A 16,679-nucleotide genomic window follows, 5' to 3' on the forward strand; every position below is an offset into this window, starting at 1 on the left:
TCTGTGGCAAGCGCACGAGCAGGGACACGGCTGGTAGATAGCTTTCGGATAAGAAACGAGTTGGACGTCTTGTCCTCGTGAGCTGTTCCGGCATACATACATATCATACAGTCTCTGATTCATACAGTCTCTCATTGAGGATACTTTAACAAATAAAAGTCAGTGTCACCAAGAGCTTGGCAGTGCACACGCGATCATGACACGCTAACACCTATAGTCTTGCATGATCATTGGTCACGCTAGAGTTTGCTCTGACCCTAGCTGTGTGGATGGTGTAGAGTAGGGTGTTTTTAGTTCTGTGTAATCCCTTAGTCTTACAGTATGGGTGTGGTGGAGCCCACAAAAACGAAAGTGACCTAAGACAGCTTGCTTCATTGCTTCTTTGCGAGTCAGAGTGGTCTTTCTCGTTGGCCCCAACTCTTACGCTGTGCGCGCAGAACTGTCAGCAGCATGGTTGCCTGCTACATTGATGTGGGAGGGTAGCCACTAAAAAAGAGGGTAAAACGTATGGCGCGTAATTATATAAGAGTACGTAAACTATGCCGAATGCACTTATCTAGGGACAGCCCACGTCGTAGTAGCTATGAAAGGCAGGCGTGACAACACGGACACGAGTAGCAACGAAAACTACAACACAAACGTCGACCGTCGACTACCAACTGAAAGGGAGCACTGTGGCGAAAAAGAAGGAAGACACAGAACTTACATGCGCACGCTCAAGGGAAGGCAGCGACACACCGTCACTGATAGACATGTGCGGCAACTCATGAACGATAACTGTTTACCACGACAATTACCCTTTGTGAAAGATAATCGAGGGCTGACTTACGCCCGGGCTACTGCTATTAACAATATGCCTTGCCTCGACCATGAGACGCACTTCTTCGTTCTTACGTCTGATCAGAAACTGTCTTCAGCCCGCCGTGATGGCGTAGTGGCTTTGCAGTTGCACTACTAATCCAGAGGGCGCGGGATCCAATCCAGTCTACGGTGGCCGCATTTCGATGCATGGGGGCGAAATGCAATAACGCCCGTGCACCGTGCATTGTGTGCACCTTAAAGAACCCCAGGTGGTCAAAACTGATCCGGAGTCTTCCACAATGGCGTGCTTCATGATCATATCGTGGTTTTGGGACGTAAAACTCTAGAAGCAAATTGATTAAACTAAACTGTCAACAAAGTGCCGCGACTACTTACGCGTGTCCATTATTGACGGGTGGGCGTTGCATTCTCTTGAGCATACGCATATAAGCTTTGTGTCTTCCTATTTTTCCGCCTCTGAGCGCCTGAGCGACCATTCAGTCGATAGTCAACGTTTGTGTTCTCTCTTTGGTTCCTACATGTGTCCTGGTTGACTAGCCTGCCTTTCAGTAACACGATTGATTGATTTAAGAATTTTCTCGGCGCAAGGTAAAATTTTGGTCACTTTCAGTCACACAAATTCCTACATCTTGCTCAACGTTCAGTCTTTGTAAACTTCATGAAGAACATAGGCATGCAAATACGCATGCGTTCTGGTAATTCCTAGTTATGCAACTTCACTAGACGAGTGGTATCCTTGCGCTGCGTTTTCCACGGGAAGAACTAAGCCGCTTTCTGAAGGGAAGATGGTTGAACGCGATACTTTCGCCCATGCAAATTGAATCAAAGTCAACGTCCAAAGCTGATGACCACGCAACGAACCCAAGAAATGCTGAGCGATCCGATGCGACGCATAAGTGATTTGATTGCTTGTTTAGGATTGTATTTTTCGAACGTTGAAGTTGAATGAAGACACATTTCGTTAAGTTGCATGTAGCCGTTGATTACACGCACACGCACAGACTCACACTTTCACAGACTGCATGCCGTTGCCGATACACGGGATCGGCTTTAGGGGCACGATCGCGCTCGCGCTTACGTTCTCGTACGGCAGCCTCTTCTGCCGTGCGCTGCACCCGCGGCCTACCCATGGTGACGGGCGGGAATGCATTGCGTGACGCGCGTAATGCAACGCAGATATAGACAGTTCGTATGGGTAGCATGGCGTTGCACTTCCCATTATTTTAATTGGTATAACTGCGAATGTAAACTGTAAAAAAAATTAAATTATGGGGTTTTACGTGCCAAAACCAGTTCTGATTATGAGGCACGCCGTAGTGGGGGACTCCGGAAATTTAGACCACCTAGGGTTCTTTAACGTGCACCTAAATCTAAGTACACGGGTGTTTTCGCATTTCGCCCCCATCGAAATGCGGCCGCCGTGGCCGGGATCCGATCCCGCGACCTCGTGCTCAGCAGCCCAACACCATAGCCACTGAGCAACCACGGCGGGTAATGTAAACTGTAGTGTTCTACGATTGTGTGCGCAGATGCGCAGATTGTCCTATTGTGTGCGCAGATGCGCAGATTGTCCTATTGTATGCGCAGATCCGCAGATAGTTTCATTGTGTAAGTTGTCTTTCCTGCAGTGCATTTTCGGCGCTCACGGATGAATCAGTGAGACAACGAAAGCTTCGCTTTAAAAACATATTTTACACATGCCTTCTCCATTTTCTTTCCGTGTAGAACGCTACGAAAGACAACTATTAATATGCACCAACTAGCCCCGTTTGTTGCATTGCTCAACCTTTCAATGGACACGAAAAAAGGCTTTGTTATGATACTATCCGCATCTCTATTTCTTGTACACGTTATCTTGCGGGCGTACTTCTCAAATACTTTTTATCCTCACAATTATCACCTGCGCATTCAGCCGTGGTACTCAGTCGTGCACTTTTTCAGCTATGCGAACGCACGTTCATGCATCAATCTTTTTTTTTTAACGAAAGGCAACAGAACAACACCAATCAAAAGTACTTGTCATCCCTGCAGTAATTTCTAACACTGCGTTAAAAAATAAAAAAAAAAAAAAACTACAACACACACACACAGAGAGAGAGAGAGAGAGAGAGAGGGGAGATAAATCTGACATTAAGAGTACAAGACAAACCACATATCACCTGCAATTACAACATTTTACAAATAATTGTGCCAAATATGCTTCGCGAATGGCATTGCGCCTACAACACCCTGTCTATGAAACCATGTCTTAAGCTACGCTTGTACTTAGTTTTCTAGAACAAAACGCAGACGTTGTCTAGGTGACGTCATGTGCCGAGAATGTTCCGAAGAGTAGCAAAATATTCCGAAACTCCGCACAGTTTTTCCTCTTTTCTCTCAAGCGATCTGCTTTTCGAAATGACAGGCACTGACTGCGGATTCCATTCATTCTTGTTGACTCGCATTGCACCGCTTCTCCGTCCAGGCGCATTCTGGTTCTTCTCTCGGCGCTTTTAACTGTTTTCTGCCGACAAAAGCGGCAATAAAAGAGAGAGAGAGAAAAAAAGGGAGAAACAACACAATAAAATAAAGAACGAAAGTTCCGATCCAGACTGACATATGGAAGCAATTTTACTCAAAAAGCACTCGGCGAAACGCCCAGCTATCGACTTTTATGCTGCACCAACAGAGAGAGAGAGAGAAAAAAAAAACAAGGAAGAATACGAAGGAAATACACTTTCACGCCAGCAGAACCAGACCTGGCTCAGGCGTGTCTTCTCTCTAGACTTCTCTCCCCTCCACCCACGCCGCCGTTCCCGCGCGGCGGTCGTTTCTCCCGGGGCGAGTATAGAGGGACTGGGCTTAACCCTCCTCACCCTCAGCGCTTCCCAATCGCTCCCTCTCTCTCTCGCCGCTTTATCCCAAACGCACTGACGTCTCTGGCGTCGCGGTGCGCTGCTTGCCGCCGTCGTGCGCCACACCAGCGGAGCCTTCAGGTAGGAACACCGCATGCGCGCTGCCCGCGAAGGGGCGATCAGCGTACGGTGCTGGTGGCGACGGCACAGCGGCGACCCTTCGCTCGTACTCCCGGATTCGGGAAAAGAGGGAGAGAGAGAGAGATCACGGGGGCGACAACTTCCCGAATCGATGCGCCAGCGCGTCGTCGTCGCCGTGCCAGCTCCGCCTCCTCCTCGCGTGGGCCGCCGCTGTCGCTGTTAATCATGCGTACGGGGATCGCGCCGTGCCCAGAACGCGCGCGCACCGGACACCGCGGTGTGTGGCGTGCGCGGCTGGCCGCGGATCGCCGGCCCGCCGTCTGACGGCAGGCAACCGACTCCTCGCGGGAAATTCGCCTCGATATCGTCGCGACGCTCTCCGAGGTCCTCGCCACTGTGGTCGTTGAACGCTATCCCCCGGTCCCGTCGTCGAGGGCCAAGACATGGACACCGCACAGAGTCGTGCGCCACCGCTGTCACGAGGCCCGTCCGAGATCAGCTATCTGTTCGGAGGAGACTCGTTCGACAGCCGTTACGGTGAGTGAGAGAGCGAGGTGAGCTTTGAGGCTAAAGGAGCAGTCGAGGTTGAAACCTCGAGGAAGGGATTCACATGTTGTTTAGTTGAGTGGTATATAGAGAGGGGGTGGTCACGAACTTGGATCACGCGGAATGAAATCTAAGAAGGGATTTCCATATGGGCGTTTAGCGAACGCTGTGTGGGGTGCGTGAATTGGTCACTGCCGCTGTCAACGTGTCTTAATGAGGACAGCTACACCTGTAGTGGCATTGATGGTCTTGCTGAGAGCGTTACCTCAGAGTGTAACAATATTATTTTTGATTTACTTTCCGCTAAAGACCCTCATCGACTGTCTTTATATGTGTTTATTCTTTTGATGGTATAGTTTCATCCAGAAATTTAGTCAGGGGTCGCCTAGATTAAGAGACAGATCGAGGAAGCAAGCAAAGGCAGGGAGGTTAACCATACGAATTTTTGATTGGTGAAAACCAGTTTTGTTAACGTAATAAGCTTTTCTCAGCAAGTATCGTAAGTTTTTGTGGTGATTTTAGAATGAGTGTTTTTTAATGTATACATCTATGTGGTCTTACGGGTGAATTATGACTGTTCGCATAAGAGAGGGTTTGATTCAAAGATCGGCGTTCATACTTTAAGACGATGGACACTGGGAGCGGACGCTCGTGTTGTGGTGTGTGCCCTTAAATGCTATACTGTACCGGAAAATTCCGCAAATATTTGTTGGAAGTGCCGCGTTCAGAATACACTTATTTAAGACTTGCACGAGGATCGGCATAAAAGAAATTTTCACGAATGCAGGGTGGAAAACAGAGGTTTTGACTCGCTTTGATCTTAACACAAAAGCTTTCTTCATCAGGCTTTATTCCGTTTTAGGCGGAAGCCTGCGTCACAACATCTGCCATGTTTTACGTTTATGTTTAGAAGCCTTTAAAACGGCTCGGTATGTTTGGTTGGGATAGTGAATGGATGGAAAGAGTAATTCGTTAATCGAATGCTTGGATCTGTCCTTAAGTAAGCGGGTGCGCCCACGCCAAGTTCAAACTGCAACCGGATGCACATATGGGCAGACATGGTCAATTGCAAAGTTTTGTGCAGCACGGGTAGTGTACTCTCAGCGTTGTTTTAAATTCACCATTTTCACGCTTCCCATGCCTCGTGTTTTGTTTGTGACTGAAAGCCGTGTGAATTCTGTCGGCATAACAATTACTTATATCAGGGCCATAAAAAGTGCAGTACTTGGATGTCACAACGCTCCCCAATTAAGTGATATTATACCCGTGCAAGCGCACCACTAAGAAATAGAGAAGATCAGGTCGAAAGCGCCTTGAAAGCTCTTAGCACACTACTACCTGTTTTAAATAATCAGTACTGGGTGCGCCAATAACAACTATGACAACCTAGCAGCTCCATATGTAGATTCTCTTACAGAAAGATACCAAATAAAGGAGAACTTTTGATGCTTTAACAAAATAAGTAAACGTCGTAAAGTCCATCCTCAAGAGATGCTCGAACTTTTAACAACAGTCACCAAAACGTGGGGCCATGCTCTACCAAACCTTAACAGCGGTCATTTGTGTTCATTCAAAAGTTTTTCTCGCCTTCTAAGGCGTACGTGTAGAGACAGTTTAGTTACTGCGTGGTTCCGCGGAACTGCAGCTACGAAGAAAACGCAGCGCTGTGCCCCAACCACGCGTGGACGCGCTCGCTCGCTATATTCGTTTCAGCGTAAGTTGTTCTTGACGTGAGTCATTTGACAAGCTCGGTTCACGACAGCCGCAGATTAGCCGCCCCGTCACCGCCACCGCGTTCGCGGTCAGAGGAGGATAATCTAAATTGAATGGAGTCAGGTTCGTAGCGAAATTGCCGCAAGGTCTGCAAAGCCTCTCTGCCAACAGCGGTAAATGAGCAGTGAGCGAGTCGGTGAAGACCAGGCCTCTGCGTTGTTGAGCAACGAGGGCGCGCCTCCCTTGTGCTGGACAGTATGCAAAGCACGGCGGCGGCTGCCACTAATGGGTCGTTAGCTTCGCGGGCTTTCCGCACGGCATGCCTCCCCGGCAGGGGAGTCCTACCTCGACATATACGGGTCGAAGTTGGGCGGAAACATATGTCGCGGTTTCGCGCAGTGCATTTAAAAAGTGGCATTTCCGATATCTTACCCGAAAACGCTGTCTTCCCGCATGGTTAGAAAAAAAAAGTGAATAAGTACTGCTATCCTTTGGAATAGTGTAACATTTCCCTAGACAAAGGGTGTGCACAGATTGTAGTATATATGTGACTATAATGTGGCTATTGCGATTTGTTGGTGATTCACCAGAGCAGAGTGCGCAGCACGTTACAGACAAGGGCAGGCAAAAGAAGGAACTGGACAGACTGGGCTCAAACTCGGCAGCTGCGAGTTATAATTCAGCGCATCCAGTTAACTATTCGTTTGATCTTGTGCGTAATGCGTTATGCTTCCTGCTTCTAAAAGTCTGTAAAATCTTTAAACATTTGTGAATTATTGTTTCGCGAGCTTAACTTCTCGCAAACTTATTGCACGCTGAAGTTTCGGAATTATTTTCGGACCCCAAGTGCCTTGAGATGGCCTTAGGATTATAGGTGCCGTCTACTGCAAAAAACTGGTCCCCAAACGTACCCCGGCGAACCAGTTTTTGGGTACGACTGGTCATTAGCGAAAATGAGGTCCTAGAGAGAAGTCCTTTACACCATACTTGAACCTGAAGATAGTAACGAGAGTAGGCAACCCTTTGGGCCATTCCAAAGACGGTTGGCGGGAAGTGAGTGGGGATATGGCAACGGGGAGGGGGGGGGGGGGGGCGAATTGGCGCTGAGTCGTGCTCCCTAAAGGGCTGCAGAAAATAGCGCCTCTTCCTCTTCACAAGCACAATCTCTGCGGGGACGAGGGAGGTGGTTCGGCGAGGTCGTGTGGCGCTGAGCCGCGCTCCCTCAAGGGCTGCAGAAGATAGCGCCAGCGTTTTTCTTTTCTCATACCGCACCACTTCTCTCTCGTCAGGGTTTGCGAACAGGAGCGTTCAGATTTGCTCGCAATGCGCTCTCTCAATGACTTGCGCCGGCCTCTGTGGTGCCACCGAAGCTAGAGCAAACCACTTGAAAAGCATTTTTCAGGGCACCTGTGCGTTCTACTGCTTGCCCACTAGGAAGCGTTATTGTTTTAATGCGTTAGCGTTAGGAGTGTAAAAAATGTGTGCGTGTGTGTACAGGAAGATGGTCACGTGGTAGAGGTCTACATACACGTATGTATAAAGTACAACTGACGGTGGTCTGCTCCGGACCACCATCAGTTGCACTTAGCTCCTCGAAGAGGCGATATGTGTGCCGAGTGGGCTTCTGAACAGCACTTTGCAATGTGGTGAACGCGGTTTAAATCATGGATTCGGGACCTCAAAGAGATACGACGTAATGCTACCGCATTTCTCTCGCATTTGCTGCTAAATCAACACTGAATTTTTTCTCTCTGCAGTGAATAAGGACTCAGTCTATGCTCTCGCGAAAAGAGACATAAAGAGAGTTAGAGAGAAAGAGAGAGAGGAGAATTGAGATATAGATATATATATAGAGAGAGGGATTGTGGGGGAGGATAGACGGATATGAAAAGGAAAGAAGAAATAAAATGTCGAGGCGGTCAAAGAGCCTTTGGCTGTCAACGGTAGCCAGGCGGCGCACTTACAAGCTACACAACAGGCCCGTGTCCTTCAGAAACGTAAGAAGGTGCCTGAAGGCTGATCTGTAGGGCCGGCCGGGGAATAGAAGTTGCGATGTCGAGACCGCAGGGAGTTGTAGGCGTCGAAATTATGTGTCGGAGAAAGTGGGGAAGACGCAAAGGGCATGCTCAAATGTCTCGACCTCATCGCAGGCTGATCAGGCCAGGGACGAGAAAACGCAGAGAGGTTGCAAAGGTAAATTGATTTGATAAGGGAAGGCAAGGAGGCTAACCAGGCTTAGCCCGTCTGGCTACCCTGCACTGGGGAAAAGGGAATGAAAAATAAGAAGGAGGAGATAAGAAAAGTTCGGAGTATGCATGCGCACACACGCGAAAGCGTCCATCGTTCTGTGTGTCACAGGTGGTCTTGTAAGCTGATGAACCTCAAGAAGCGCAGCAGGGCTACCTTGGCCTGGCACATCGCATACGCATGAGGCCAAGGTCCTAGGCGCTTCTGTTCTGCAAAGGACTTGTCATCTAGTTTCCGTTAAACATTCCAAAAGGCATGCCTCTGATATTTATATGATGGTCTGTCCCACAACAGGTACTTTAGAATTTCTTGAGTGCCACAATTGTAACAATCGACAGTGTCCGCCTTTCCCATTAGGAATGGCAAAATTATGTGTTCTACCACGCCGGACTCCGCGACTTCGTGCTGATTCGTGTACAGTTGTTGCGAGTACGGTGGCTACAAGAAATTTTTCAAGTGTACTTATATGCTTAAGGTAGTAAGCCTTATAATGCCTAGGCTTAAGATTAGTTTGGAAGCTTGCATTTATTCCCTTAGACAAGAGTCGCATCACGCCATGAACCAAATTTCACACCTACGCAGGACCAGGGATAGTTTTCAGCCATCAGTCTGCAACAATAAAAACGCTCACGCTTGTTTATGTCTGATAAACATTGTAAGAAACCCGAATATATATCTTTAAATGATCTGCAATCACAGGATAAACAGGCTCTATTGAATGCTGGAGCCTAGCCGAACGCTTGGCTTGATAGTCTGCACGATCAGACTGAAAATTAAAAATGAAGAAATAGTGATAAGAAGCGTCAATAATAAATAGAGATAAGAAGTAGAAATTATTTAGAAAATAATAACAGAAATGCAAACACACTTATTTAATAAAACGAATTTCAGTACAAACAAATGTCAGCTAGTTGAATGGAGCCAATGTTGCGCAAAAATAAAACATCAGGTAAAAAAATGTGCAGATCTAACGCACATGTTGGAGTCTATGTGAAGCGAATCGTTATTCAAGAGGTTGAATAAATGCTTTGCAACTAGCGGCGATGCGTACAATTTTGTTTACTTTCGTGCTATGCAACATGTATCTCATAGAATGTCTAGGTTTATTCACCACAAAGGTCACAACATTATTGCAATGCAATTTTTATGTTTAAAAGCAACTACGTCGTTCACAAGCTTTGCCAAGATACAAGCTCCAAGTCAGGCGCCTATGCTGCACAGTGTGAGACGTATGCGCAGTTATTTCACAAGGACGAAGGCGATGTACGATGTTTGTTGAGGGAACAATGTTGACGACAGGTGTAAGCGCAGAAAAGTACGACACGTGTCAGACAACATTTAGGGGCTCTGTACCTCTAGCGTCACAGTGGGACACACCCATTCTGGAGGATTGGCCAAGAACAGGCACATTTTCAATGGCACATACCAAATGGGTAATTAAAATAAAATAAATAAATAAAATAAAATAGATAAAGGAATCCGTGAAACATAGATCCCCTTTCTATTAGACGATGGGTGTGCTTTAGATACATCTGTGAGCCGACGTTGTATGTTTATGTTTTATAAAGGAATCATAGCTGGACATGCCTGTTCTAGAGGATTGACCAAGAACGGGCACACGCCCAGTGACTCGCACTGAGTGGCTAAATCAAAGAAAAAGTAAATCAAAGAATCTGGTAAATATAATGCACCATTACAATAACAGACTGGTGTGATTCAAAGATACCTGTGAGCCGACCTTGTATGTACAGGTTTCATGTAGGAAGTTATTTTTTTTTTTTTGGTACGCAGGAAAAGATGTGCGTATACTTCTCAGCTTTTCAGCATACAAGGGTTATATCAGACCATTCGTCGGTACTTCCATTCGGTGCGCATATAATAAGTGCATATATATATATATATATATATATATATATATATATATATATATATATATATATATATATATATATATATACTAAGTGCATCCAGGCAGCCACACCGAATCCAGGAAAGTAGGCCTAGAAAGCTTCGCTTTCACATTACAGATCGAAGTGTGAATCGCAGCGGAGGTTCAACGAATACGTTGATTTCCTTGTACCTGTGAAGCGTTTACAAGCTAAAGATATGCGTGTAATATCTTAGTGAACACTGCTGGTGCGGCACGTTAATAGTACTACACTGCTCCATTTTATGTAAAAAGTAATTAGTAAAAGCGCCATTGAGCAAAATGCTGTGCAAGAATGCAAGGTCGTGCTTACTGAGGTGAAAGTCACAATTTGCATCAACCTTGCGAAGGGATCAATCCGTAGGCAGTTTTGAACACCTGGGGGATTACCACAACAATGCCCGCTGTCAAGGCAGAAGTTAACACTTTTGTACGAGCTCTTACACACTTCTCTCTTCAGACCATTTCGAACTGCTGCAGCGCCTTTTTCCACATTTAAATTGACTACTCGGTTACATCTGGATCGTGTGCCAATAGAATCTGTATTTCATCGACGCAGGACATATTTCAGTCAGGCAAGTCACAAGACCTAGGTAAATGCTGCTCAAGTAGTTCGATGATGCTGCTGCTGCTGCTGCTGATAATGACCATGATGAGGACGACGACGACGATGATGATGATCTCGTACATTTATGGGAGGCCACAGGTTGACCGTCGATCAGGTATCCGTTAATGTCCATGTGTCAGCAGGGTGACTGCCATGAGAAATTACGGATGTTCCAGTTTTTCTGGTCAACTAGTCCCCCATAAAAATGGATTCCAGACCTCAGAAACTTGACGAACCTTGTACTTTTTAAAACGATTGTCTACTGGCTGAACATCCACTTCGTATACGGAAGGTACATGGTTCCATTGCTCTCACCACCAGGATTCCACGAAGTTTGTTGGATATATAAATCCGTCCCATCGCCTGGTGCGACCGTTTATTTCTGAAAGGGGCTCTTTACAAAGCTTTTATAACGTGGCAAGAGGTTGTCTGCATCTTTTGTCTAGCCGCAGGCCGCCTTGTTGAAGAGCACCCACCACCGTTGCGCAATGTGAAACGGGACTGTCACCGGCTGCCTAAAGCGATTAAATAGCAGGAAGAATTCTCCCGGTCCCACTGCTTGGCAATTATGGGACCGCAGCGCTTCGAGTGCGAGCATATGTCATTACAAAGACATTCCCGCATTATTTGCAAGCATCGGATTTGACATGAGAAATCGCTGCAGTGAAGGCTGTTCGGGACACACTTTCTCGAGGTTGGTGTGCTCGCAGGGTCCTAAGGGAATTTTCAGGCATAGGCTTCATTCTCAAGCACTTCAAGGCTAAAAAATGCCGAACTCTGGGTTGTAAACTTTCACATGTTAACATTAAGGTGCCAGCTTGTAATACGTGTCAGGGGTAATAAAGCGGTGCTGCCCGATCTTTTTTACTTAAATCTGTTCTGGCTTTTAGGTAAGGTTATGTATTGAGGACCTAGATACGCAACGACGGTCTCGGCTAGTAATCGTTACCAAGACTGCATGTACGCGTCTGAAAAGATACACGAGGAAATAATTTTAGTAACACATGTGATCACTGCATGTATGCAGCGACACAACCTCGGGTTGGATGGAAGAAAGTTCTGAAAGTTTTCTATACAGGAGTGCGTAAAATACCCATATACTGTACACTACTTTCGTGCTGCTGGCAAAATACCATTGCATATTCCACAGGGGGGGGGGGGGAGGTGAGGGGGTAGTTTGTAAATGTCCATCTAGTTGACATGTTCATTGCGGCTGCTGCTGAAGGGCTGATTGGGTGGGCTGGGGTACCAGCTAGAAGGACACAGGCGCCCACAGTTTCCTTCTCGCTGGTTGAGCTCCAGCATATCTGCGGTGGCCGAAATGGACAGCCACAGTCCCCCCCCCCCCCCACCTCCCTTAAGAAGTCGTGGAGATTTAGACGACACAGCGCTCCAGCCATCGAAGCTGTTCCTGCAGCCGGAATATGACACACTTCAAAACACCAAGAGAACGCTATGCGCTAACTATTGGTTCGCGTTTCTAGGGCGAACATAAACACTGATTACACTGATTAAAAAAAAATAAGGTTAGGCCTGGTTGGTGTTTATTCATTTGTCTTTTTCTCGCGCTCGCAAACTAGAAAAGGTTGCACTGGAAGCTGAAAAGTAGGTAAAATGCATGACTGGACTTTTTCTTTTTGCGAAGAGTGCTGTGATCAAGCTAAAAAGGTACGAATGAAAGTTCACCGATAGAGCTAAACACAAAGCTATGGAGGACATTCACATCCAAATATTAAGCCACACGGATAAGCGATGACATGGAGCTCCTGAATCGAATTTTCTCCACAATATAGATGAGAGATTCTCTCAGTCTATTTCTCGATACTGTCAAAGAAATCACAGAAAGAAAAAGAAAACAAGAAATATGCCGATCCAACGCCCATCCTGAAATGTTTGTGAAGCGAAGGTTTCGGGAAGTGGTTAATCACATGCTATTCAATTTCCCATTTCATCCCTGCGTGTAAAGGAAACTGGCGCGCGCGCATTTGATCTCGCACACTCACGCTACGCAATGTGACACACGCGGCGGTCATATCAAAGAGCTAGTTCGCGTTGCCATGGTAGAATTATATACGTGCGAGTGTGGCCTAAGCGTCAGAGCATTGGGTTGTTCAGCTGGGTGACTGAGGTTGGATCCCACCAGAGAACGTAATTCAAATTTTCAAGCGAAGTTTGTATACGTTAGCCTGATAGCCTGAGCCGGCGACGTAACGCTAAAGCTACTATGGCTCAAGAAATAAAGAAAGACAGAAGGAAAGAAAGAAAGAAAGAAATCGCAGGTGTGGGGAAAGCTGCGCCGGCGCCGGATCACGTGATGCACGCGATCAATCAGTGCCGTGTGGTGTGTCGCGGAGAGGGAAAGGGAAATAAAGTGGGTTGGCACGCGCTCCGCCGGGCTTCCCTCGCCTCTGATCAGTTTCGGCGCCCGGATGGGAATTTCGCGCGTGGTGCGTTCCGCCGAGGAGCAGGCTGCGTTTGAGCAACGGCGCCGCGAACTTCCTCGGGAAAGGGCTCGTCGTCGACGTGCCGATTCTAGCGTGAGGGCTTCCGAAGGCTAGGCGAAACCCCGAGTGGCGGACCCCGAGTTGCGGGCGCACGATGTTGAGGCCAAACGTCAGCGAAGAGCCGCCTACGCTGAGTTTAGGGCAAACGAAGCGGAACGTTTGTGAAAGCGTCGTCTTGCCACCAAGCTTCGCTTACCCGCATTTCCTCGAGAGGGGAAGGGCCATGAATTTATAAAGTGTGAGCTATTTGAAAGACAGTTGATGCACCCAGCAGAATCCAGCAGCTATGGTCAGGAAAGTCTGGGAGGGTTCACAAAGAAAAAAATGTTTCGCCCTTTAAAGGCCCAAATAAACGACAACACAGGAGAACCAAGCACCAAGTTAAAGTACAGAGCTTCCACCGTTAAACCCAGCAGCGCCACATTTTTCATTTTTAAGTATAGACACGGTTGAAATTTGAGAACCACCCTCCGCCCTCCGATCCTCTCTCGTAGCAAAGAAAAAAAAAAGGTAATGAAACCACAGAAAATCAAAGTACGATAGGCCTTCCATAACAACCGACTGCATCTTCCTTTTATATATTTTTGGTTGTTCTCGTAACGAAACATCTGCATAGGAAACTTGGGCACTGAAAGAATAATACAAAAACAGGCAGTCGGAAGATGAAATATGGCAACACGAACGCACCGCGTGTACCACAAAGCCCGTCAGAATTGCTGCAAAGAGGCCACGCCGGCAAGCTCGTTTCGCATACCGACTGGCTCGCTTTGGCTCGCTTTAGCTCGGAGTTATTGCAACTCAGCCAAATATCTGCCCAGAATATAAAGCACTCCGCGGAGGCTATCAACACTTCTGCCTTTGAAAGAAAGCTGCTACTTTGGTCGTCCGGGGGAAACCGAAACCGCTTCTCTGACGTCCGACGCAGACGAAATCGATTCATTTTGCGGGCTCTGTGTGGTGGTCGGGTGAAAGCTGCCCGGATTCCGGGTATGTAATTAGGTTCCTTTTTTTTTCTTCGCCTTTCGGGGAGCGGCTAGGATCAGATTGCTCATTTATTCTGTCTGGTACGCAACGGCAGCATTTCGTTTTGCGGGACGCGTGGTCGGATAGCGCGCACTGATCCTATACGGTCGACTCGCGTAATGCTTCCTAAAATATTGAATGAAGCCAGCATTCTTGATGCGTATTACCTTTTACAAACTGCAAGATGCTACGGAACCCAGCCAACTGCAGATTGAAGCTTTATTAGTATAACATCTGCGCTGTCTGTCAAGAAAAGAATTGTGCAATGTAAAAGCGACGATGATGACGGTCCTTTAAATCGTGTCGCGTACCCACAATACAGGATGGGCAATAAATTGAATGGTTATACGCACATAATCACGCCAGATAACGTTGTATAAGTAGGATTTACTTTCGTTCCTGATTTTGTTTTGTTATTAATCGGTCTTGTCTATTTTGTTTTCGTTATATGTATACTTGCTCTGCCTTCTGATTGCGTTTTTTGGCTACCGCCGCCCTCTGTAATGCTTCAGCCCTGAGGGTATCCCAAATAAATAAATAAATAAATAAATAAATAAATAAATAAATAAATAAATAAATAAATAAATAAATAAATAAATAAATAAATAAATAAATAAATAAATAAATAAATAAATAAATAAATAAATAAATAAATACAGGAATGACTCGAATTATAGGGAAAATAGAACCGGGGATCGAAGAATATTATGTAATTAAGAATTCAGACCAGATGAATTGATGATTACATAGAAGAAAAATGCAAAGAATTTTCAAAGAACGATTTAGATGGAAAAGAATTCGGACAATTTTATAATATCGATAGTAAAGAAACGTCCTCTCTGTTCAAATTGACAGGTTGCTACACTATCATTTCGTTGCGCACTGGACGGTCTTTGCTGGCACGAACAACTGTTTGGTATAGTGCGCCCACGTGACGGACGCTTCCATGGACGTTGATCACTCAGCCCGTTGAGTTGCGAAGACGAGCCTCACGATTTCAGGCCATTACTCTTCTCAATGCTAGCAGCGGGTGCTGCAAACAAGCTAGCGAAACTATGGTGGCGACAGCGAAGTGCGCGCCCACACACAGAGTGTACTATGGAATTCTTCCATGTTTAGTTTTCGAGCCAATAAGAAAGGGCGTAGCATCCCTGTCGGCCAATAAGAGTTAAGATTTCGAATTTGACGTCGTGGAAGAGAATGAGAGAGAGAGAGAGAGAGGACTGGGGTAGGAAAGGCACGGAGGTTAAGTAGACTTCGTTCAGTTTAATCGCCCACATGTGGGAAAGAGAATGGGGGAGTGGGAAAGAGAACAGAGAAGGCAGGAGTGCAGATCAATCTTGAGCACACAGTGTGGAGAAGAGAGCGGGGGAAAATAGAGATAAGTGAAAGGCAGGGCGGTTAACAATGACTGAGCCTGGTTGGCTACCCTTGACCGGGGGAAGGGGAAGGGAAAGAAAGTATTAGACGGAGAGAAAGTCACAAGTTGATGTGCGCTCGAGTTACCGACGTAACAGTACTACGAAAATAACAAGTAATTGCTCCAATAGCCTAACGGCTAGTCTCCGGTGTATTAAAAAGTAAATTAAGGTCAGCCTAGGGGGATGAATTAAGTATAAAAAGATCACAACGAAATATTAAGAAACTATGGGCAAGAACGTTAATAACTGCAGTTATAACAATCATAATCGTAAGTAAAATGTCATCATAATTTATAAATTTACTTCTTTGCGCACAAAATAGCAGTGGACGTATTTTGCAGTTTCCAGAGGTCCTATTCTGGACACTGGTAAATTGCGCTTTGTTGTCGGATTCCGCTATATTATCGAATTCGCCATCTTGCGAGCTATGATTAGCTTACGAGGCGCATACTATAGCTATACTGTATCTAATTGGATTGAAATGCAAACATCGTGGAATTACACCATACGGCGGGATTTGACAGTGTCAAGAAGAGTACGCCGGAATAGCACACAAAGATGTCCTTCTATGGGACTGTACGATCCTGCCTCGCCCACTCAAAAAAGAAAAAGAAAAAGAGAAGTGGTTGTTGCCAGAGTTGCAAAGTATTCTGCGTTAAATCTGCTGCGTTCGGCCGCTAGAATCCGGATGTAATGATTAGCTTGGCATATCCTGCCTGTGCGGTCCGAAGGCGAGGCATGATTGGCAGAATTCATTGACCTCCTGTCGCATGGCGGGCAGTGTAATTAACGTAAAAAATCCTTAGAATATTTACGAAATACGACCTCTGGTGTCATATTTTAAAGGCTTTCTATTATATCCCTATATACAAGAAAAAAAAGAAAACAAGAACC

At 46.2% G+C, this 16,679-nt stretch overlaps 1 protein-coding gene across 3 annotated transcripts in view; it reads left to right on the forward strand.

The window, feature by feature from the left end:
* LOC119449836 (putative thiamine transporter SLC35F3) overlaps positions 1-16,679 on the forward strand; it is a 213,644-nt gene that overhangs the window by 138,470 nt on the left and 58,495 nt on the right. Inside the window, exon 1 of one of the 3 annotated variants that reach the window (XM_049665470.1) lies at positions 3,932-4,334. The exons of the other annotated variants lie outside the window; for them this stretch is intronic. Within the exon in view, the coding sequence (XP_049521427.1) occupies positions 4,241-4,334 (94 nt within the window). The 5' untranslated portion in view covers positions 3,932-4,240. Of the gene's footprint in view, positions 1-3,931; positions 4,335-16,679 lie in introns of those variants that run through there. 3 annotated transcript variants of the gene reach the window in all.

The sequence above is a fragment of the Dermacentor silvarum genome, chromosome 4 (assembly GCF_013339745.2).
Source record: "Dermacentor silvarum isolate Dsil-2018 chromosome 4, BIME_Dsil_1.4, whole genome shotgun sequence".
Taxonomy (NCBI): domain Eukaryota; kingdom Metazoa; phylum Arthropoda; class Arachnida; order Ixodida; family Ixodidae; genus Dermacentor; species Dermacentor silvarum.